This window comes from Danio aesculapii, chromosome 6 (genome assembly GCF_903798145.1).
Source record: "Danio aesculapii chromosome 6, fDanAes4.1, whole genome shotgun sequence".
NCBI classification, from domain to species: Eukaryota; Metazoa; Chordata; class Actinopteri; order Cypriniformes; family Danionidae; genus Danio; species Danio aesculapii.
This window is the reverse complement of record NC_079440.1, coordinates 12,131,249-12,155,524: the sequence shown is the minus strand read 5'-3', so window position 1 is coordinate 12,155,524 and position 24,276 is coordinate 12,131,249. Positions and strand designations below refer to the sequence as shown.

Below are 24,276 nucleotides of genomic sequence, written 5' to 3'. Positions count from 1 at the left end.
ATGATCACATAGCTAAAACAGGTTTATTTCTTTTAGTCTTAGCAATGTTTTATTTTGAGTAAACACTGCCTTGTTAAGTTCAATAGTTTGTCAAGCTTATTTATGGGAAGAAACCACATTCTTGGCACAAGTGAACAAATTGTAATTAATGTGTTTGACAATGGTATTTGCTAGCTAAAACTTATCAAGCGTTAAACGTTGTTTAAAAGGGCTGACATCAAAGACATTTGGAAAGATGAATGTCATGGGTCAATTAAATCATGTGCAACTTCATAAAAGCCACACAAAAACTGAGTAATAACATCATAATTTACTTTATTATCTATAAAATCAAATTTGAAGCATGAATATTAGAAATGTTGTGTAATGCAGCACTTAGGGATTGGCTTAAATGGGATAGTTCAACCAAAAATGAAACATTGCTGTTAATTAATTCAACCTCGCACTTTTTTGTTTAATAGTACATTGAAAAATAGTTTAGCCTGGTCTTTGGTGATTTATAAATAAAATATAAAATTATATAGAAATAAATGTTATATATTATATCATATATATATATATATATATATATATATATATATATATATATATATATATATATATATATATATATATATATATATACACACACTGTAAAACCTAATGCTGTAACTAATTAATTGAACTGAGTTGTGTTAACTTAAATCATTAAAATTCGTTAATCTTAATTAACCGTGACGAGTATTTAGAACTTTTTCTAATTTTTGAGTTTGTAAAAATTAAATCTTTCAAGTAAGGTGAACAATTTTGCTGTGTTTAATTTATACAAAATGACTCTTTAAAGTTTTACTAACTTAAAATCTTTGAGCCCACTGATTTTGCGTGTGACGTCATTAAGGTTCACGTACGTGTTCGTGCTTCATTCGTTTTTTCAAGATGGCGGATCGGCCTCGCTATATATATATTATCATTAAGTCATAGGCCAGTTTGAAGGTCATAAAAATAAAGAAAAATACAGTCTAAACTAAATTACTATTTGGCTTCTAATACATTAATCTGAATGTGTATGTATAATCCACTGTATGTATAATAACTTTAATCCACAGCTTTGGGAAACTATCCTGGGGTGCGTTTCCCAAACAACGACGTAACTCGCGGCTGAACTATCATAGCATCGGTTGGGAAAATAACGATGTAGTGACGAGTGTTTCCCAAAACCATAGTTTCTCTGTCGCAGATCCATCGTTTAAACCACGTTAGTTATAACGTAAAACACCCATAATGATGCTCTAAATGGGGTGGTAACAACTTCTTTAGAGAAGAACCCCATAATTTCTTTGTTCAATTTATATTGTTTTACACGCACACGCATTTAAAAAAAAAATTCAATATTAGTTTTGGTAAAAACATGCACTCGTTTTCCATATTAATTGAAATATATGAGACTATTTATTAGAAAATGAAATTTATATTTATTAATAATTAGGAAATGAAAGAAATCCTATACTTTAAAAATAATAATATTAATGATGATGATTATCATTATTATTATTATTAAGTAGGATATTGTTTATTTATTTTTTTAAAGTCTACTTTTACAATTTGACACATGCAAAACACTGCAGAAATGTTCTAACCAACAGGCCCATGTCATATACAGTACAGATAATAAATAACCTACTATAAATTAAAAGCATTAACGTATGCTATGTTTTTTGTTTTCAAACGCTTTGGAGACGTAACATAAATTACGCATTTAAAATAATAGGTCACCTATAGCTTTTGTCATGAGCCACGGCTGTGTTCAAAATGACATCAATGTTTTCAAAGTGCATTGCGAGGGGAGCGCAATTGTAAACATGAAGATTGCTAAAACTGAACTGTAAAAATGCCTTGAAAGCAAATTACACCTAAGAGAGATGACTTTAATGCTTTTTTTTTAATAATTCCAAGTTAAAATGTCAGAACGTTCTCAACGAATTGGCCATAGGGGAATAACTGGGAATAGCACACAGCCAGGAACTATGTTTCTAACTACAGCTACAGAGGTGTAGTTGCAGGCATAGCAGTTTGTGACGCAGTTTGCGAATGTTCGTTGGAATGACGGTTTTGGGAAACGTTAAATCAACAAACTATGTTTGTAACGACGGATTTTACTACCTTAGTTGGCTAATGATGGTTTTGGGAAACACACCCCTGAATGTGTTCATGACGGTCTGGAGCTTAATTAATTAATCACTACTTTGTTAAATAATGATATATGCTTCATATGTGGGTTTTTTGACTATCAACGTTGACTTGCTTTTAAAAATTCACCAAAGACTAAAGCTGAAAACCTTTAAAAGATAAATGTTTAATTAATAGCCATAAAAATATGTTAAAACTGAAAAATGACATGACAAAAACCCCTAAACACATATTGGTCTAATTCTTATCATTTGTTTCTTACTCAACAGAAAAACCTGTATATTAAAAATTTAAGTTGTATTTGTTTACTCTAACCTAAACATTTGGAAAAATGTACAATATGTTCTTAATCTATGTCTATTGCTGGTAAGGGGCCATGATATTTTGACCCCAAAGTTAGAAAAATGATGTATTGAAAGTTCAACAGTAACAGAGACGCCATAAATGCCACTGCCTTGTGAGAACCACTTGTGTATTAGTGCTAAAGTCATTTCGAGGGCAACATTCATGTGTTTGTCCTTAAAACAAGATGTCTGTGAACAAAACAACACAAAAAGCATGCGTGCTTTAGGCTCAAGAATGTATGTTGTACATCATGTTCCTAAAGCAAGCTCTGTTTACATGCCCAAACACCAAAACAAAAGCACACACAGCTTCTCTGAACATGACCACCTGAACAATTTATGGTCACCCGCAGTCAAGCCTATTCGGTGAACAGGTACATTTATCCAAGATGAGCATTTCTGAGGAAATCTGTTACCTATTGTGTGTCACAGGTGCCTTCGATGTCCTAAAAGAAACATGTTTTCCCAGGTAACTGCACACCCCTTTATAGGAACAGTCTTTCTCTCCCTTGAGATACAGTTACCTGAATTTATATCGAAACTCAGCTCACAAACAAAGCTGTAACCTGTGTTTTTCAAGGTGTTAACAATGTTTACCTGTGTAAAGAGCTGTCTCAGCACATCACCCCTGATGGTTGAGGTATCTGATGTCCATTCTGTCTTCTTAATAGAGATATGAAAAGGAAGTTGTCAGCGGGGTTGCCCTGGGAAACATTCCTTCTTGAAATATAATGTTTCCTTCAAATCCTGCAGTTCGGTACAGTTTCCCACAGTACAGTTCAGGGAGTCTTGGTGCCAAAAATATTACACATTCTCCTGCTGTGTTTCTCTGTCTCTGTTAGGCCTGTTATCTGCAACCTTAAATGGTTATATTCCCCCCTGAGGTCCAATTATAGTGTTAGTGAAAGTTTTTCCATCAAAACAGTCAAAACCGTCTGATTATTTTTATTTATACCCTCTCTGTGACAAATTATTTTTCAGTTTCAAGTTGTTTTTTTTATCGGGTACTGTACACAACAGCTCAGAGCTGCTCTCTGCTGGTCAGGTAGAGCGGTATAGAAATAGTGCGCATGCGCCAACGTCATTTTTAAACGATGCTAATCGCGTGTTCCTTGTCATTAAAATGTACGCACTGCTTACTGTGGTTAGCTTTATACAAAGTAAGTTCTTTTACATTTTTGTTACCTATTAATTAATATGTTCTTATATCCAACTGATCCTCGCGTAACAATTTCTGCATCGAAAACTACAGAATAGTATTTCCCAATTCATAGCAGGCTAAAACAGTAGGTCTAACCACGTCAGGGTGCGAATTATACATTGACGATCGAGGGGTGAAGTTTTTCGATTATGTTCCAAAATAGAACCAAATTATTTAATTCAATTACATCTAATTTGTTGATCAAACTTGTTTTCAGTGTTTTGAGCGATATTGAGTGGTTCTTAATAACGTTTGTGATATTAAAAAAAGCGGTGACAGGTTTGCATTCCTGCACCTAACAATGGATGACCATGAAAGACTGCGCATATTTTTTTATTTTACTGATTAACTTCCATGTGTGAGCAAGTGTAATGAAATACAAATTATGCATCTAGTAATAGAGACACCTACAAATGTCCATTTTTACAAGAAACATGTTTTGTGAACACCGCTGTCTGTTGGTGCTCTTGATTTGCCGCTGAATAAATTTTTTTGGCGCAAACAAAACATGCATTCACAATGGTATGAACCATTATAGAGGTGGTCAAATGTATATTTACGTTATCTATTATTTCAATTATTAATATTATTTAAAATACAGATCAGAGGAAACAATTTTTAACTATTAAAGGGTAGATTCCCCCTATACATCTTGTTTTAATGTCCTTCAGGGGGATCATGCGTTAATTAGGGTGGTCAGACCCCCCCAGACTCCCCTGTAATTCGCACCCTGTCTAATGTTACATACTTTTAAGGATTGCAAAGTAAACTTTAAACCACAATGTACAGCACCTATTGCAGGATCCAATTCCAGACACAGCACAACTCTCCTCTGGTGTGTTTATAGGTAACAATCTTTCACTCACATCACACAACAACAAATCGTAACAATCATTTTTTCAACCTACAATATCAAGTTCTGTCCTGCATGTTATTCTTATTTGAGAAGATCTTTTAATCACATATAGTGTTACAAAGTTTACTTAGGTAATGGAACAGGTTACAGATTACAAGTTACTTTTTTTGAAAAAGTAACTTTAAGTTACTGATTAATGTAATGGATTGCATTTGATTACTTTCTCAATTTCTAATGATTTTTTTAATCTTACGGTAGTTCTCAAATTAGATTTTTATTAATGCTAATGCTATGATTTCAATGCTTCTCAAATTAAGATTATAGAAGTTTAATTTTGAACTACAAAATAAGACTTTAGCACGTCTTTTGAGTTAATCTGAAGTTAAAAATAGATTGAAATCATAACAAAATAATACTGTTTCTGAAATAAAATTTTTGCACAGCCATGACAGCACTGTGCAGCATCAAAAACAGGCAAATCAACTCTTTAATACATTATTCAACATAAGTAACTACACTTTTTCCTACATTTTCCAAATTTAACTGAAACAGATTAGAGTTATGTCTATTTCATAACTGAATTATGTAATAGTTACATGTAATTCACAATCAAAATTTTTTTTTTGTGATTATTAAACCACACTGAACTGAGCTAAACTGAACTGAACTTAAACTTTAAAAACTGAACTACACTATTTCAATTTACTATGATCTTTTATGTGAAGCTGCTTTGACCCAATCTACAATGTAAAAGCGCTATACAAATAAAGGTGACTTGAATTGAATTGATATATATCACAATATGTCTCTGAGCTTCATCAGCCTGATTTCTGTACTCTGCAACTTTGTCCCGCTGCATAAATATTTGTGTAACTCTGAGTCAAAACCTAACAAGATTATTAAAAATGTTTGTTTTCTGACAAAGGATAGAAATGCTGTTGGCCACAGATCCGTGAGTATCAAGGGATCTCTACAAAGTAGCACAAACACAAAGTTGTCAAATAATTAGGGGAAAAAACATTGCATTTAGGAAAAAAAATGCAGTTAGCTCATTTAACTGCACCATGCCTAGCTTTTACAAATTATTATTTTTTTTTTTCTTAAATGTAATTGGCACTGCTGGAGAAAGTTACTTTTGAAAGTAATGCATTACAATATTGAGTTACTCCCCCAAAAAAGTAACTAGTTGCATTACTTAGTTACTTTTTATGGTAAGTAATGTTAAGTAATGCATTACTTTTTCAGATCTGGCTGAGGATTGATCTCTTTCAGAACTTGCACACTGTATAACCTTTGTTTACTTAAAAAAACACATAAAAATAATAATGTAGCATAATGTTATCTTCGTAGAACTTACTGACCTCATAGCTAAACAGGCCGTATATACAGATTAATGAAAGTTTAAAGCAATGCGTTTGCTACTTTTGTACTTTTTGTCATGTTGAAAAGTAAAATCACTGTCCATTATTTTTATTGCAGAAATGTAAGGCTCTGCCATCTTCCTTTCTGCCTGTTCCTGCATTCTCTACATTACGTGCAGGGTTCAACGTGACTACGTTCATTTTAATTCAACAATTAATTAAAAAAAAAAAGTGAATTAGCTAAACTAAAAAGTAATTCGAGTTACATTTTTTGAAAAGTTACTCAAATATTATTACTTCATTTTGAAAAGTAATGTGCTGCTTTACTAGTTACTTAGAAAAGTAATATTATTAGGCAGAATCTGCTGACATTGCTGTCTTGGTACAGCAAACGTTTGCAGATTTATTTGGAATCATTTTGAAAGAATAGAACCAAAAACTAAAAACTTTTTTACGGTTTACAGTGCAAATTAGATCCGCTTGCTTGGTAAACAATGCAATTCTCTCATATAATGTGTCTGCTTAAAGACAGAAAATAAGACTTTACGCACTGTATTGTAAGTAGATCACATAAATATTTGCATATTAGTTAATAATATCACAGAAATTAATATAAAAACTTAATTTATATATGTTTACATACATTTACATAAATGAATAGATTCAATGGGCAAAAAAATCTGTGGAAATCCAGATTCTGTGTGGGCTTATACACTACCTGACAAAAGTCTTGTCATCAATCCCAGTTGTAAGAGCAACAAATAATAACTTGACTTCTAGTTGATCATTTGGAAAAGTGGCAGAAGGTCGATTTTTCTGATGAATTATCTGTTGAACTGCATCTCAATCATCACAAATACTGCAGGAGACCTATTGGAACCCGCATGGACCTAAGATTCACACAGAAATTAGTCAAGTTTGGTGAAGGAAAAGTCATGGTTTGGGGTTACATTCAGTATGGGGGCGTGCGAGAGATCTGCAGAGTGGATGGCAACATCAACAGCCTGAGGTATCAAGACATTTGTTCTGCCCTTTACATTACAAACCACAGGAGAGGGCAAATTCTTCAGCAGGATAGTGCTCCTTTTCATACTTCAGCCTCCACATCAAAGTTCCTGAAAGCAAAGAAGGTCAAGGTGCTCCTGGATTGGCCAGCCCAGTCACCATACATGAACATTATTAAGCATGTCTGGGGTAAGATGAAGGAGGCATTGAAGATGAATCCAAAGAATCTTGATGAACTCTGGGAGTCCTGCAAGAATGCTTTCTTTGTCATTCCAGATGACTTTATTAATAGGTTATTTAAGTCATTGCAGAAATGTATGGATGCAGTCCTCCAAGCTCATGGGAGTCAAACACAATAATAATACTTTTTCCACTGCACCTTTATATGACTTTCAAAAGTTTGCCCCTAGCTAATCATTTATTATAAAGCGTGTTTGGCATGCTGTCCTGGGAGAGAGCCCTGAGCTCATGAGATCCTTGAGGCCAACCCCAACCCCCCACCGTTTCAGGGCGAGAGGGGAGTCCGAGTTTAGGTAGGTCTCGAGAACTCCCCTGCTTGATAATGGTGGATGTAGATTATGAATGCTATAGAGTGAATACTGGATTCAACATTGTCTATAATGTCAATTTAGTTTTATCAATTTACTTGTGTTACATGTTTTTGGTCTGTGGGAGGAAACCGGAGAGCCCGGGGAAAACCCACGCAAACACAGGGAGAACATGCAAACTCCACACAGAAATGCCGACTTGGCCAGGTAACATCTGAGCCAGTGACATTCTTGCTGTGAGGCAATGATGCTAACATCATTAGGCCTCCGTGCTGCCCTGACAAGGAAATGGGAGGAGTAGCGGTGGAGGGGGGATTCTTAAAGACGAAAATGGCTAAGGTAAGATACTCTGGTTATTTATAGTGATTTAGGAATCGTCTGATTGGTGAATCAGTGTTAGCTAATGAGGATCAGCTGCTATCAATCATAAGCACGTCCTCCTCTCGAAATAAGTTTATAAATAAACTTCACTTATATATTTATACTGTACATTATTTCTGTTAAGTGACAAGACTTTTGTCTAAGCAAAGTCAGACCTTACTGTCCTAATGGAATAATTACAAATCAAGGCATGATCATATTTTATATTGGTAATATATGCGTAATCTAGAGGCCTTTGCCTTTCATATAAGCCACTTCTGATACCAGATGATCAACTAGAAGTCAAGTTATTATTTGTTGTTTTTCATCAGGTAGTGTACAAATTATTTGATAACTTTTGACAACAAACATCACAATATCGACCATGGAACAAATTTCTAATCCAAAAATAGTCAAAAATTTTAATAAACATGCATAAATCTATCAGAATTACCAGAATACAGTCATACAAAACGAGCCGTTTTTGCATTTATAGTTGAAATGTGAAACTCTTTATGTTTTCACTGAACATCTCTTTTACTTTAAATGATCAAGGCAACGTTGTGTGATCTTTTTAAATATATTCATAGGCAACAGAGACGTTATGCACTCTCCGAAAGCATTCTTTAATGAAAAAGTGAGCTCATAGGTGATCCTGCACCCTTCCCCCCAGAATAAACACACTCGCTCCAGCCCTCCTCCACTTTCGCGAGGCCTCATCTGGTAGTGTTTAGGCTTTCGGAGGTGCTGTATCCCAGGCACAGAAATTGGATCATCCCGTTGGGGTTCGGCTATAAGAGAGGCCCCACAGCAACACTTTGTGCTTAACAACCAGCGTACACATTATTCATGTTAATTACACACATTATACTAAGACACAAGGCCTCAGTGTGGTGTTTTTATGCTTTTTTGACTACACATAAACCACAAACACAGGCGGCTTCCTCGAGTCTTAGGTAACAATGGTGAACGAAAACGCTTTGATCCGATGGAGAAACTCTGAAAAACCACTTAGTCTCTAAGGGGAAAACGCAACCTTGTTTTAAAAAAGGCCCCTAAGGCAGCAGTATGGCTCTTGTGGACACTATTTCTGAGTTTTCCCTTTTTTTCCATTCATCTCTCTTTTATAGCTCGCTCATTCATTTGAATTCTTTCTTCATCCACTCGTTGCTGTTCGTCTGACACCATGTTTCTCTCACAGACCCCCCCCCCCCCCCCCTATATTTCAACATACAAAACACACTCTCTTTTCCTCATGCCTTAATATCTGGCCCTTCCTGGAATCAGACACTTAAAATAAACAATCTTTCTGTACGGCACAGTGAGCCTCTCTCTGCAACGCACTGAATGCATCACTGGAAACGGGTTTTTACTTTTGCATTAAAAAGCATGTTGTTTTATAGATACATTACGGACTTAATTAATGTTTGAATGATCGTACAGTGTTACTATATCAGCACAAACCACTTCTTGATTTTGTCTACTGTTTATAATGTCTGAACACCAAACATAGAAGATTAAATTAGACTTTTTTATGTGTAAATTAAAATTTTTTATGGGGTTTACATTTCTTCAGCACCAAATAATGGCCTCAGCATATTCATTATTTTATCCATACTGGAAAAAATATGATCTCAGAGTTTTATTTCTTGTTTTGTAGTCCAAATATCTAAAAATTCTTAAATCAAGAAGCATTTTCTAGACAAGCAAAAGCCTTAAAGGGCACCTATGAGGATAATCAACTTTTGTGTTTGGACAGAACTGTGTGTATAGTGCGTCCACAGTCATATTAGGGTGATAGAAACACAATAAGTCTCTTTTTTAAATTTCCTCACGTTAAAATAGAATCCCTCCCATTTTGAGGCTGACAGCAACGTCATGTAGGAGTGCGGTTTTCCCTGCCCACTGAATTGATTGACAGCGGCGTAATAACATGTCTCCGTACATGTAGCGCGTATAATCATATCAACAAGACAGGGCGTGAACAAAGAAACCGGGATTAAAAGATCTGTTCAGCTCTCTGTGATCATCAATCATCAAATGTGATCAAGAATAAGTTTTACAAGTTTAAAACGTTTTTAAAACAGTGCATGTTTGTATTGAATTGCTACGATTTTACCATCTTTATCCACAGCCGCATGTCAGTACAACAGGGTCTCACACTCCAGCCCGCAACTGAAATCAAAAATATAACGATATTCGGCCCGCCAAAACAAATGTTTTTGAATCACTATCATTATTGTGCTGTCGCGAATAGCCACTTGGGGTTTCGACTCGCCACCTATAGGAGGTTTAAAGTACTGCACTATATTATAGTGTATTTCATTCAATCATTTTCTTTTCGGCTTAGTAACTTTATTAATCCGGGGTCGCCACAGCAGAATGAACCGCCAACTTATCCAGAACATGTTTTACGCAGCGGATGCCCTTCCAGCCGCAACCCATCTCTGGGAAACATCCATACACACTCACTCACACAAATACACTACAGACAATTTAGCTTACCCAATTCACCTGTACCACATGCTTTGGACTGTGGGGAAAACTGTAGGACCCGGAGGAAACCCACTCAAACGCAGGGAGAACATGCAAACCCCACACAGAAATGCCAACTGACCCAGCTGAGGCTCAAACCAGCGACCTTCTTGCTGTGAGGAGACAGCACTACCTACTGCGCCACTATGTCGCCCAACCTGTATTTCAGTTTCACTTTCTTTTTTCTCAGCGTGCGGTCGAGAGTAACGCACATGCATTTTTTTTGTGTCTGATTAAAATGTTGAAAAAAATGTGCATAAGTGCTCTATTTTTACTAAAACTCTATTTTTGCAACTATTCAAGGGTCATTTGATTATTATCAGTTTTATACCACCTGTATTTTGTTTAACAAATACTTATTCGTTGCTTACACGTTATGCTGATGGTGTAACAAATATTATAATTTTGCTACTATTTCCTTATATGAGTATTGAGATTTCTATTAAAACTATGTACTGCTGGCTGACTTGAACATGATAAAGTAAAGGTAAATATACTTACTTTCTCCTTCTTTGTTGTAGTTTTACAAAAAAGAAAGACATTAAGAAGAACAATTGCCAGTTAAGTCAGTAAAGTTACCCAAATTGTTTCTGCTGTTCTGTTAAACTTTTGGTAACGCAACAATTGTTTGGGACAGAATAATAATATTTATTATTATCAATATTATGACTATTTGAAGCAAAAAACGTGCTGATTCACTGAAGTGGCCCCCCACCAATTTGAGTTTGAGACCCCTGCAGTACAATTAAGAAGACGCTTCAATCCCGGTTTGTGGACGTTAAATCATTTTATTTTGTACTTTAACATAACGGATATCCTTACAGCAGTGGATATTAACACATATCCTGTCACATTTCCCATGCAAAAACAGTGCAAAGTTAAACGTGCACGCTCTGTGTGTGAACTTTGTAACAACATTGTGTGTGACTCATCGTTGCAGAAAGGCTTGAATTAAATCCACAACAAATACATTGAATAATCATTGGGAAAGTTCTTACTGTAATATTTCTCACAAACGTTCTGTGAGATCTGCTTCATGTCTGGCACTGTGCTGTTTATCTGACACAGCCAGAGGCACACTCTGGCTGTTTATCAATTTCAAGAGCGCAGAACTGACCTTCGTTCTTGTGGAGACCGGTCTTGCCAAGTTACCTCGAAAGAATGACCCTCGAGAACAGAGAATGCGTCCTGTGAAAAAAAATGAGATGCTGCATTCTTCCTGATGGTCACATGACCTTCACGCGATCTTAATGGAAAAATATTTAAACATTACAGCATTCATACAACAATTTATTGTTTTTCTCCTTTTCAAAATATATACTATGCATAAACACCTTTTAAATATATGTTGCACAATGCAAATAAAACAAATTTTATTATGAATTTCAGCAAATAAACACCCTTAATGTGTTTATGCCTTAATTAAGATTTTCATGGTAATGTTTACTTTCACCGTCCCATTTAGGGAAACTCCTGAGATAAATAAGTTATATCTCCAAACTTTAATAATAAACGTATATAAAATGCTGCGCTTCCTACCACCTTTATTCAGCCGCCCACAATGTCTTCTGGGACTTCTCGGGCAAGTTTTGCACTCAAATCTGAATCTATGCATCCTCAACATCAAGAACACATCCTGGAACTTTTATGCATCCTCCGTTCTTACGGTCTTGAGTTTTGAAACTGAACTTTGGTGGGTGAAGATGACGTTACACAAGATCGCTGAAGAACGCATATTGAGAAACAGCCTTAAGGGCACAGACCACAAAAACAGCTACAATGTGTTTAGAGCAGAAAATTTCAAATATTCTCAAAGGTCTAATAAATAATGTGATGGGTGTTTTGAGCTGAAACTTTACAGACACATTCTGGATACACAAAAGACTTATCTTAAATCTTAAAAAATAGGTGCCCTTTAACACATTACTAAATGTTTTGGCACATTGCTAGCATTTTCTCTGGCTTGTTTTAACACATGGCCCACATTGTAGTATGTTGATAACCCTGAGCTAACTTTATGCTAGCCTTTCGTGTTCCTAGCACACTGAATTTTGCTATTAACAGTGTTTGCATTGCTAACATTATTAAAGTCACCTCTATTTCTACAGCAATCTGTACAATGTATATTATACCACAAATCTGTTTAGCTAGTTTTGAAATGTTAAAATGCTTTTTTGCTAGCATGTTTCTAGCAAACTTGGAAAGTTGTTTACATGTTAAGGTGTTGTTAGCATAGTCCTTGGCTAGTTGTTTACCTAAAAAAAAAATAATACTTAAGTAATTTTAAATACTACAGTTTTATAAACGATACTATAGTAACATACATGAATGAATCTGTTGTGGTTTATATTACTATAGTTGCTATGGTAATATAACTACAGTAATATACGCTAGACAATTACACATTACCCAATTCTCGGTTGTCTACAACTTTGTAGAACACAAAAGTGTACTGTAGTAAAAACTAAAATATATTACAGTATTTATTAGTTTATAAGTTCATCTATTCATTTTTCTTCACCTTATCTCTTTATTCGCCACAGCGGAATGAACCGCCAACCGTCCAGCATATGTTTTACACAGCGGATACCCTTTCGGCTGCAGCGCAGTACTGCGAAACACTCATACACACTTATTATCACATATACACTACGGCCAATTTAGTTTATTCAATTCACTTATACTGCATGTTTGGATTGTGTGGGAAACCGAAGCACTCAAAGGTAACCCATGCCAATTTGGGGAGAACATGCAAACTCCACACAGAAATGCTAACTGACCCAGCCGGGATCTGAACCAGCGACCTTCTTGCTGTGAGGCGACAGTGCTAACCACTGAGCCATCGTGATGCCCCAGTTTATCAGTTCACTATAGTTTTAACAAGCATACTACAGTATGTTAAAACAGCATATGCTTAAGGTATGTTTTGATGCCGGTATGTTGGTACTGCTGGTTTCATTGCTGGTCTTGCTTGTGTCAGTGTTGGTCTTGCTGGTCTCAGTGGTTTCCTTGCTGTTCTTCCTGGTCTCAATGATAGTCTTACTGGTCTCAATGCTGGTGTTGATGGTTCCAATGCTGGTCTTGCTGGTTTCAGTGCTGGTCTTACTGGTGTCAATGCTGGGGTTGATGGTTTCAATGCTGGTTTTGCTGGTCTCAATGCTGGTGTTGATGGTCTCAATGCTAGTGTTTATGGTTTTAATGCAGGTCTTGCTGGTCTCAGTGCTAGTCTTGCTGGTTTCAATGCTGGTTTTGCTGATCTTACTGGTGTCAATGCTGGTGTTGATGGTTTTCATGCTGTTATTGTTGGTCTCAATGCTAGCCTTGCTGGTTTCAATTCTGGTGTTGATAATTTCATTGGTGGTCTTGCTAGATTCCATTCTAGTGTTGATGGTTTCAATGCTGGTCTTACTGGTGTCAATGCTAGTCTTGCTGGTCTCAATGCTGGTGTTGAAGGTTTTAGTGCTGGTCTTGCTCATCTCAATGGTCTCAATCTTGCTGATTTTAATGCTGGTCTTACTGATTTCAGTGCTGGTCTTGCTGGTTTCAATACTAGTCTTGTGGTTTCATTGCTTGTCTTACTGGTTTTGATGGTTTTAATGCTGGTCTTGCTGGTTTCAATGCTGGTCATGAATAGCATTGAGGCTATTATACCAGCATCAAAACATTCCTTACCAGCATGTTTTTTTTCAGCAGTGTCATTAAAAGGTATTGTAAATACTATAATATAAACAGTATATTTAATATGTATTACTACAGTATGTTTTCCTGTAGGAAGCATTGCTCGAGATAGATAAGTAAATAGAGGTCTGGAAGTCTTGAACTGGGTGGACTGGGTTGGATTTTAGTTAAATAATATGCTTTACAAGAACCATATGTCTGATCAGTTGGAAAAGATAAAACATACCAAGTCAGAACATCCTGAGGGTCTGATCTGAGTTTGTTGCTTGTTGAGCAAAACTGAGATGGAGAAGCAGGAGCTTAAAATGAGTCTGTATCATAATTATCCGGATTGGAGTCATAATTAACTTACACAATCTTTGGAAAACAATGATCATTTTTTACTGTTGTGTAAGTGCCTTTAAATTTAAATATGAACAAATTTTTATAAATGTTGTAAGATCTGTCAACAACTTAAAACATTTAATTTTTTTCTATCCTGACATGTTTGATGCATGAAAATTGTACATATATATTTAAATATATAAAAACTATAATCTGTATATTTTTATATGTACCGTCTCATATTTATTCATTTCAGATTAAAGGAATAGTTCACCCCTGGAAAAAACATACTCACCCTTAAGTGGTTCAAACCTTTATGAGTTTCTCTTCTGTTCAACACTAAAGGAGATAATCTGAAGAAAACTGAAAACCTTTAACCATTGACGTCCATAGTATTTGGACCACCCCATAATGACATAACTTTTATTTTTGGGTGAACTATCCCTTTAAGAAAAATCCCTCCGCTTCAAGCCGAACGGAGTTGCCGCCATCTTGTGTTAAGGAACGGAACATTCGCGGTTTTTTAACCATACACACACCCGAAAACAAACTATTTTGACACATTTTATTTAAAAAAAACAAGACAAAGCAAAGTCATAATTCTCCTAGATCCACAAAACCATCTGGACCAAACCGTACACAGTTGTTGCAGACCCCTGGAGGAAAAGCAATAAAACATTTGACACTTCTTCTAACGTGAGACAACAATTGCACATAAATAAACCACCTCTGTACGTATTCGATTGTAAAATTCGATGGCAGAGGTGTGTTCACTAGCATATGATGTACAAAAAACAAAGATATGAAATGAAAGCTAATAATCCTGACTGAGCAACCTACTACATGAACATTAGCAAACATTGCCTTAAAGGGGCAGTTCACTCAAAACGGAAAATTCTGTCATCATTTACTCATGCTTCACTTGGCTTTAGACCTTTTATGAGTTTCTTTATTAAACAGAAAAGTAGATATTTTAAAGGATGCTGGAAACCTGCAACCATTGACTTGTATTGTATTGTTCAGCTTTCTTCAGAATATCTTCTTTTGTGTTCAACAGAAAAAAAGTAACTACAAAATGAAGAGTAAATATTGAGTAATTTTTCATTTTTTGGTGAACTATCCCTTTAATTTTGTATTTATATAGAGAATATACATGAATACCACAGCTGCCATCATAAATTCGATTGGATTTACTAATATAATCTATAATATAATGATTTTTAGAAGTGCTGTACTGTTTTCAGTCAGCTTAAGGAACAACATTAGATGTCAATGCAAAATGTGACCAGGATACTTAAAAAAAGAGGCTCTCGTGAAGGCAGGTATGGATGGGTTTGCGCAAAAAAAGACAGAAGATACTAGAAGGACATTTTCTATTGTAATTCCTCCCCAACTCCTTCAAATACAGCCATCAAAACAGATTATGCATTTGATCCAGATGGTTTTTCTGCTTCCCTTTGAGGTGAAAGCAAAAGGAAACACATGTCATACATACAAAATGAAGATAAAAATAAAGAGCATGAAAATAAAAGTCTAGTCGTTCCGACAGCCTCCAGTCTGTTCCTGATACACCTCGATCACGTCCTCATCTTCCATTCCCAGCTGAAACACACACACATGGTTGATTATAAATAATAAATTCTGCTATTAATGTAGCATGAAGTTTTCAGCAGTTCTGATTACAGGCAATGATGCTTTGATAATCCTGTAGAATTTGAAAAATATCAAGTCATATATTGAAAACTATCAGTCATATAGCCGAGATGATACAAAAACCCAAATAATAATAATCATCTCAACCAAAACCTTCATGTTAATCTGAATTAAATTTGTAGAAAGACAGGAGATAGAAAGATTTCTGAGCACAGTAGTTATTAAAAATCTCTTCTATCATACTTTTCATTTATTCATGTCAAAACATTTTTATGACTGGTAAAAAGTTTTTAAATTTATAAATTGAAGTAAACACTAAATACTGTGTGATATTGAGAATATTTTCTGTTAATACGTGTGGCCTTGGACCACAAAACCAGACAAAAAAAGGAAATATTTGAATATATAAACCATATAGTTTGTTTTATAACAATAAATACACTCACAGGCCAATGTATTAGGTACACCTGTCCAACTGCTCGTTAACGCAAATTTTTAATCAGCCAATCACATGGCAGCAACTCAATGCATCTGCTGCAGTTCAAACCGAGCATCAGAATGGGGAAGAAATGTGATTTAAGTAACTTTGAATGTGGCATGGTTGTTGGTGCCAGACATACTGGTCTGAGTATTTCAGAAACTGCTGATCTACTGGGATTTTCACGCACAATCACCTATAGGGTTTACAGAGAATGTTCTGAAAAAGAGAAAATATCCAGTGAGCAGCAGTTCTCCAGGCACAAATGCCTTGTTATTGGCAGAGGTCAGAGAACGCAGAAGAGCATCTCTGAACGCACAACACGTCCAACCTTGAGGCGGATGGGCTATAGCAGCAGAAGATCATTCCGTTCCTAAGAACAGGAAACTGAGGCTACTATTGCAGAGGCTCACCAAAATTAGACAATAGAAAATTGGAAAAACGTTGCCTGGTCTGATGAGTCTCGATTTCTGCTGCAACATTCGGATGGTAGGGTCAAATTTGGTATCAACAACATGAAAGCATGGATCCAACCTGTCTTGTATCAACAGTTCAGGCTGGTGGTGGTGGCGGCGTAATACCATTGGGGATTTTTTCTTGGCACACTTTGGGCCCATTAATACCAACTGAGCATCGAATCATCACCACAGCCTACCTGAGTATTGTTACTGACCATGTCCATCCCTTTATGACTACAGTTTACCCATCTTCTGATGGATACTTTCAGCAGGATAACACGCCATGTCATAAAGCGTGAATCATCTCAGACTGATTTCTTGAACATGACAATGAGTTTACTGTACTCAAATGGCCTCAAGAGTCACCAGATCTCAATCTAATAGAGCACCTGGATATGGTGGAACGAGAGATTCGGATCATGGATGTGCAGCCGACAAATCTGCAGCAACAGCGTGATGCTATCATGTCAATATGGATCAAAATCTCTGAGGAATATTTCCAGTACCTTGTTGAATCTATGCCTCGAAGGATTAAGGCAGTTCTGAAGGCAAAAGGGGTCCAACCCGGTCCTAGTAAGGTGTACTTAATAGTGTCCGGTGAGTTAATAAAACAATATCTGGCCAAGATACAAGTATTTGAAATCTGGCATCTGAGAGTTATAAATAAATAAACAATTTTAAAAAGATATCCTGAGAAAATAAGAGTTTAAATTACAATCTTAGGAATCCACATTACAAATCAAAAAAATATATTTTTATATATTTACAGCAGAAATGTACAAAATATATGAAATGGAATGTGATCTATAATTATGAGTCATACAATTTTATATCTGTATTTTTAGCAATTGCCAAAAAATTTCATTTTAACCTAACTGACACTCAATGTTTGAACAAGAGTTTATATTTACATGCGTTAGTATTTCCATGTTGCAACTCAACACAACATCCTCACTGCAAACGGACCCTTATTTAATATAGTCATGGTTGTTTTCTTTTAACATCACATAGTTTTTGTTAATGTGGTTGATGGCATGTCATGTAACCTGTCCGTGTCGGCATCTGTAAAATTAAGCTAGTTTTACCAAGTGATGATTAATGGGAAAAAAACAGGGTTTAATTGGCTGCATGGTCAATGACATTCATAACACAAGGATTTTTTTTTTAAACGAAACTGTGTGCTTGTACCTCTTTGGGGGTCTGGTTGTCTGCGATTCTCTGTCCCTCAAAGAGAAACCTTAGAGAGTTCATGGGTACACCCTGCATCAAATAAAACACAATGTCAAAATAGAAAATTGCATTTGAAATTAACGTATATCAATGTATGGCAGCATATGTTCATGTCTACTGCAGAGCTCAGGGTTTACACGTTTAACATTTCCTGATTTTTTCAGACAAGTTTAATGCGCGTCACTTTGTAAAAACTGCTAAATACAGTTCACTACTTAAACACAGGCTTACGCTTGACAGGCTTTCAATCTATCACTCACTGCAAACACATAAATTAATAGTCACTATTTACCACCATAAACTTACAGATATAATGATTTATCAGGCATCATCATCAAACTATCCAAATTTTCACCCACAATTTTACATAATTTAAGCATTATATTCAGTACATAATACAGTCATATGTACATTTTGAGGGCAGATCTACCTTCACACATTGGCCCGTTTCCACTGAGTGGTACGGTTCAGTAAAGTACGGTTCAGTTCTTCTTTGTTTGTTTCATTGGTACCAAAAGCAAACCGTACTGTATCATACAACTTTTTGGGTACCCTTCTCTGTGCATACATTTTTGAAATAATAAACTTGAGCTCATGATAATAACTTGCGTGTAATTATTGAAGTGCGGATTCTCAAAATCTTTCAGGAATGGACAAACACTGAACAGTGAAAAGAGTGAAGCATGAAAAAAACAAACAAGCAAACAATCTTTTCAGCGATCCTAAGCACAAATAAACTGCGATGTTAAATTATTATCATTGCCTTTTGGACTATAATGAACTCGAAATGACGGAATTACTTTCTAACAAGAGGTTACATGTGCTGGTGAAGAATAAAGATGCAGCTGGTGCAAGGTTTGCACTGACTAGGCTATATGTTGTGTAGGGTTCTTGAACTCAAATTATTTTTCTGTAATTGGTAATATTTCAGAGATTGTAAGGGTCTGTATGTGTTCATATATGTTTTATTTATTTATTTATTATTTGATATAATTGCAGATGTTACAGTATTGGCATTATCATTGATCTGCAGCTATAAGCAAATCCTGTTCATAGAAAGATTAGTAATTTAACATTTGTACATAAGTATTTCTGTGTATAAAGCATGTTTTGTGAAAAGTGCTTCTCATATGATATGTGAACAACCCGTACAGCTTTACTTTTACTTTTCTTTAACTAAGAATGACGTTGACTGCAACTTGCTGCCTAACATTATGCCTACCAAAAGGGTTCTATTTGGTAGTGGAGACACAAGCCTGATAAAGGTGACCCATTCAGTACTGAACTGTACCACTATGTGGAAACAAGGCATAGCTTTATGAATTGGGTTTTCTTCAAGAAATAATAATAATAACGTGTGAAAGTAAATTAAAGAGAATAAACTTAAAGCCTGAATGAATTCACCTTCGATACACTGTCATTACGGTTAGTTTTGAAACGAACATAAAAGGGCAAAGTAAAAGTGGATGTAAACAAAGTTTCTGATCTGAGTAATGTGGAGCTGCATCCTTTTTCCATTAAAAAATACACTCTTTTAATAATGACAAACAGCTGTGTATAATGAAAATACAAGACTTGAATTCATTCAGTTGTTGTAAACTTCTCAAATCGTTTTGTTTTAGACTACAATTTAGTCAAAAAAAACACAAAATTACATTTTTGTTTGTTTTTTTTTCTAGAATGGGGTGCTTTTCCCAAAACCATCGGCAGCCAACTCAATATCAGTAGTTCCTTCATTACAATGTTCAGCAATTCAGTGTTTCCCGAATATATATCGCCCTTGCAAAAATTCACAAACAGCATCACAAATTTGTTTGGTTGGAGCCACACCTCCAGAGCTGTAGTTAGAAGCAGAGTTCCTGGCTGTGTTCTATTCTGAATTATCCAGCCTATGCCCCATTCCATTTAAACACTTCACAATATACTCAGAATCATTTTAAAAGCTTAAAGTTGTCTTGTTCAAATTTTATGTAACTTTCTTTAAAGTTCTTATTACAGTTCTGTTTATGAACTTCAGATTGACAACTGTGCAATCTTCATAGTGCACTCCTATACCATTTATGCTATTTCAAACGCAGCAGTGACTCGTGAAGAAAGCTACATTTACAATCAAAAACCTCTGTTACAACATTTCCAACGACTGTTAAGACAAACATTTACGTTAATGATTTTAACTTCTATAGAAAATTGATCTGTAGGCCTATACTGTAAAAAATGCTATGTTCCACACATTTCTTTCATGTTGTCCCAACACAACTTGATTAAATAAACTTAATTCTTTTTATTAATTAAAGCAGACTGAACTTAAAACAATTAAGTTGTCCCCCAAAAAACACAAGAATTGTGTTGTTTCAGCTCATTATTATCATTAGTACTTTAAACAAGCAGCAAAAATCTTCATTTTTTTGAGTGTATATGATATATGCAACATTTCTGCAGTGGTTTGAGTGTTTATAAAATTGTAAAAGTAATTCATTTTAATACACAAGTAATTTATTTATTTTGTAAAATGTAATTTCTGAAAACGTAATTTTATGGGCAACAGAAAATTTAAAAAAAAAATCTTTGACCATATATTACATGTCATTATAAAATGAGTTTATGTTTTATTTATAATAGCAGAATATAATATGGAATATTCTCAATAATGTTTGTAAAAGAAAGAAAATACTTGCGTCATTTACCTCAGTGTTTCATTTAAGATTGCAGAGATAAAGATAGACCTCAGCAAGCAAACCAAATGTTTAGTACCAAAACTCATAATGAGTAAAAAAAATCCATCATATGTGTGTAACAATATTTTCTGTACCAAAACAACGAGCATCTATTAATGCGAATTTCCTCTTAAAAAGTTGTTACTCCATCCCCTTTAGAACATTACAGACATATTATGTTTTAACTAACATGCTTCAAATGATGAATCTGAAAGAAAGAATATTTTTTTTCCCTCCAGACACTTCATCATACTATGGTTGTTCATCTGTGAGTTACATCGTTGTTTGGGAAACCCACCCCTGGAAATGACTTAAATTAACCCCCCGTTTTTCTAAACTGTCCAGGGGTCTCATTAAAAACATGGCATACACAAAATGGGGGTGGAAACATGTGTACGCCACTGCTTACACAGAACATTATGATCTATAAAAAAACAAACTTGACAGGAGACTGTGCGCAGCTTAAGTAAACTCTAAGTAAACATATTTGACTTAATTGAAGTACTTTAAATCATCATATAAGCCATAATAATTAATAAATAAATGAATTAAAATTTATTCTGGTGTACATTCGCTTTTAGGAAAGTTCCAAGGCAACATTTTATAAATGAGATCTCAGAAACCTATTTTTGATTTGACACAAACATAGATTACTAATTAAACATTTGGTTGCCAGTGAGAAATATACTTATATTTCAGCAAGGATGCTTTAATTTGATCACAGTTAAGGTTTTTACGGCATTACACGATATTTCTATTTGTAATATTTCACAATAATACTGATTTTATGCTATTTGATTAAATGAATTTATAATTGGTAATAAATCTTACCCACCCCCCCAAAAACTCTGAATGATAGTGTAGATAAATGGAAAAGCCGACTCACCTGTCTCTGACTGTAGGATTCCTTCAGCTTCTTTAAATGTGTCGTCATCTTCACTTTAAAGTGAATTTCACTGTTGTCCTGCGAAATGGAAGGAAATCATTATGTTCAGTTCTTTACATATTAGTTATTGTAATAGAACAGCTGCATTGGTTTTGAACCGTACTGGGGTTTTAATCTGGGTTGCAAAACCTGCAATTCCAAGAAAACAAGAGTGCGCTTTTACTCACCTGACCGATCACTTTGAGTTTAATGTACTCTCCATCCTTCTTCTCGCCTCCATCGCTTGAGGGCTTGGTCTCCTATTGAAACAAAATATTCATTCGATTTTTGCATGTTTTCTATCAAATTCAATGTAATGAATTCAATAATTAATCTGGGACTAAATTCAATAAAATACTGACTGAAGATAGTATATTATATAGAGCAGGTTTTATTTAGATATAAAAAAATGCTGAACTGCTGTTTTGTTCATATTTTAAGTACTATATTAAATAAACTGTGTGTGTGTGTGTGTGTGTGTGTGTGTGTGTGTGTGTGTGTGTGCATTGACTGTAAACACACAACCTGCTCTTCTCTCGCGAGCTGATAATACGAGCACAAAACCAAACACAAACCAACACAAACAAATTTCAAATATACCCAATTACCATATTTGAAAAGGATTAAAAACTAATTAAAATGTTCAACATGGTCTATAAGCTCAAGCTATTATGAACTTTGCTTTCAGGGCCCAGAGCAGCTAACTAGCACACATGCTAACTGGACGATTTAAGGAAGAAATTCACATATTTTTCAGATGTACGACCACGGTAAACTGGACTAATGCGTGAAATGCAAGAACCAAAGACTGTGTATTGTTTAAAACACTCGAGCAGTGTTATTAAAATACTTTCCAAACCACAGTCAGCTAAGCAGCTAGACAGGCTAAAAGCTGGGCCCTCTTATTTTCATTTTCTATAAGTCCGTCTTTCTCGTCTGCTCTAACAAAAAGTTCGATTCAGCATCACAGGTTTAGACTCACCGTGTCTGACATGGTTTTCCGCAATGTGCAGCCCTTTTGTAGATCAAGATTGCTTGATTAAACGATACAGTGTTATGTACAGTAATGTGAGGTTTTGCTACCAGCAGACCCACAACACAGCGTCGTTGACGTCATTGGGAAGGGGCGGGACTTTCATTGGGCACTGGGTCGTTGACCCAACCAGCGTTGTTTTTCTCATCCCGCTCTTCTGATTGGTTACAATCGCCATCTGCTATGTTGCTACTGGCAAACATAGGGAGGCCCGTATTTTACAAAAACCAAAAAACACACGCCAGTTTTTTAAATATTGAAACGATTCACGAAATATTAAAATAATGCAAAAACAATGTAACACTTACACCATGGAGGACGAAACCTGCAAAGGCAACAATTTAATAAATATGCCAATAAATCAACAATTGAATAAATATACACACAAATTCCTGCATAAATAAAACAATAACTAAATAAATACACAAATAAATGAATAAATACACAAATCCCTATGGAGGACGAAACCTGCAAAAGCAATAAATAAATACATGAATATATAAATAAATGTAAATAAATCCATAAATTCTTGCATAAATAAATATTTAAATAATTAATTGTGCGGGCAGGTAAATAATTAAATTAAACGAATGTTTAGGAATATGAAAATGGTAAACTGAAAGTTTATTTTTTCCCCCTTTCAAACGTTTATTCATTTCTTGAACGTAGTTCTGTATTTACTTTTCCTCAGGTCAGCATGCTAATGAGAATGAATGAATAAACGTTTGAGGGGGGGGGGGGGGGGGGGGGGGGGGTAAACTTTCACTTCAGCATTTTCTTATTCCCCCAACATTCGTGTAATTTATTTAATTATTTCTCTGTCTGCACTATTAATAATTTAAATATTTATTTATGCAGGATTTTGTGGGTTTTATATACATTTGTTTATTTATTTGCATATTTATTTATTATTTTATTTATGCAAGAATTTATGGATTTATTTACTCATTTATTTATGTATTCGCGTATTTATTTATTGTTTTTTGCAGGTTTCATCCTCCATAGTCTCATGATCCTCCACATGATTACCATTCAGAAATACAATTAAAAACTTTCGATGCCATAGATTTTTTCCTTTAAAAAAGACATTTGTTTGTCAAGGACAAATTCAGTGGATCAAAGGTAATATTAAAAATCTGAATAATGTTACTAAACATTTTATTTAAAATACATTTTATCAGAGAATTTAAAAAAACTAAATATATTGTGTATTTTAACAAAAATATCAAGCAGAATTATTGTTAATCATAGAGCATTAATTAAAATTAACTAATTAATGCAGCACATTAAACACATTCTAAAACATTTGAACATCTTATTGTTTTCTAACTTTTGTGTGGTATATTATTATTATTATTATTCGTATTTAGAAAATAACATTATCCAAAATATTTTTTCTACACACTA

The 24,276-nt window shown here is 34.8% G+C and overlaps 1 protein-coding gene across 1 annotated transcript; it reads right to left on the bottom strand.

The window, feature by feature from the left end:
• Positions 1-14,931: 14,931 nt before the first annotated feature.
• sumo1 (small ubiquitin like modifier 1) lies at positions 14,932-22,947 on the bottom strand. The gene is made up of 5 exons (XM_056459532.1): positions 22,819-22,947; positions 22,025-22,096; positions 21,798-21,875; positions 18,156-18,227; positions 14,932-15,980 (listed from the first exon to the last, which is right to left on the bottom strand). Exons 1-5 carry the CDS (start codon positions 22,828-22,830, stop codon positions 15,912-15,914), a joined length of 303 nt encoding a protein of 100 aa, XP_056315507.1. The 5' UTR covers positions 22,831-22,947; the 3' UTR covers positions 14,932-15,911.
• Positions 22,948-24,276: the final 1,329 nt, after the last annotated feature.

Excerpts from the sequence above, each read along its gene's own strand:
- sumo1 (XM_056459532.1), bottom strand. Across the intron at positions 21,876-22,024 it reads AACTCAAAGTGATCGGTCAG|GACAACAGTGAAATTCACTT; the intron begins GTGAGTAAAAGC and ends TCCATTTCGCAG. Across the intron at positions 18,228-21,797 it reads AATCCTACAGTCAGAGACAG|GGTGTACCCATGAACTCTCT; the intron begins GTGAGTCGGCTT and ends TATTTGATGCAG.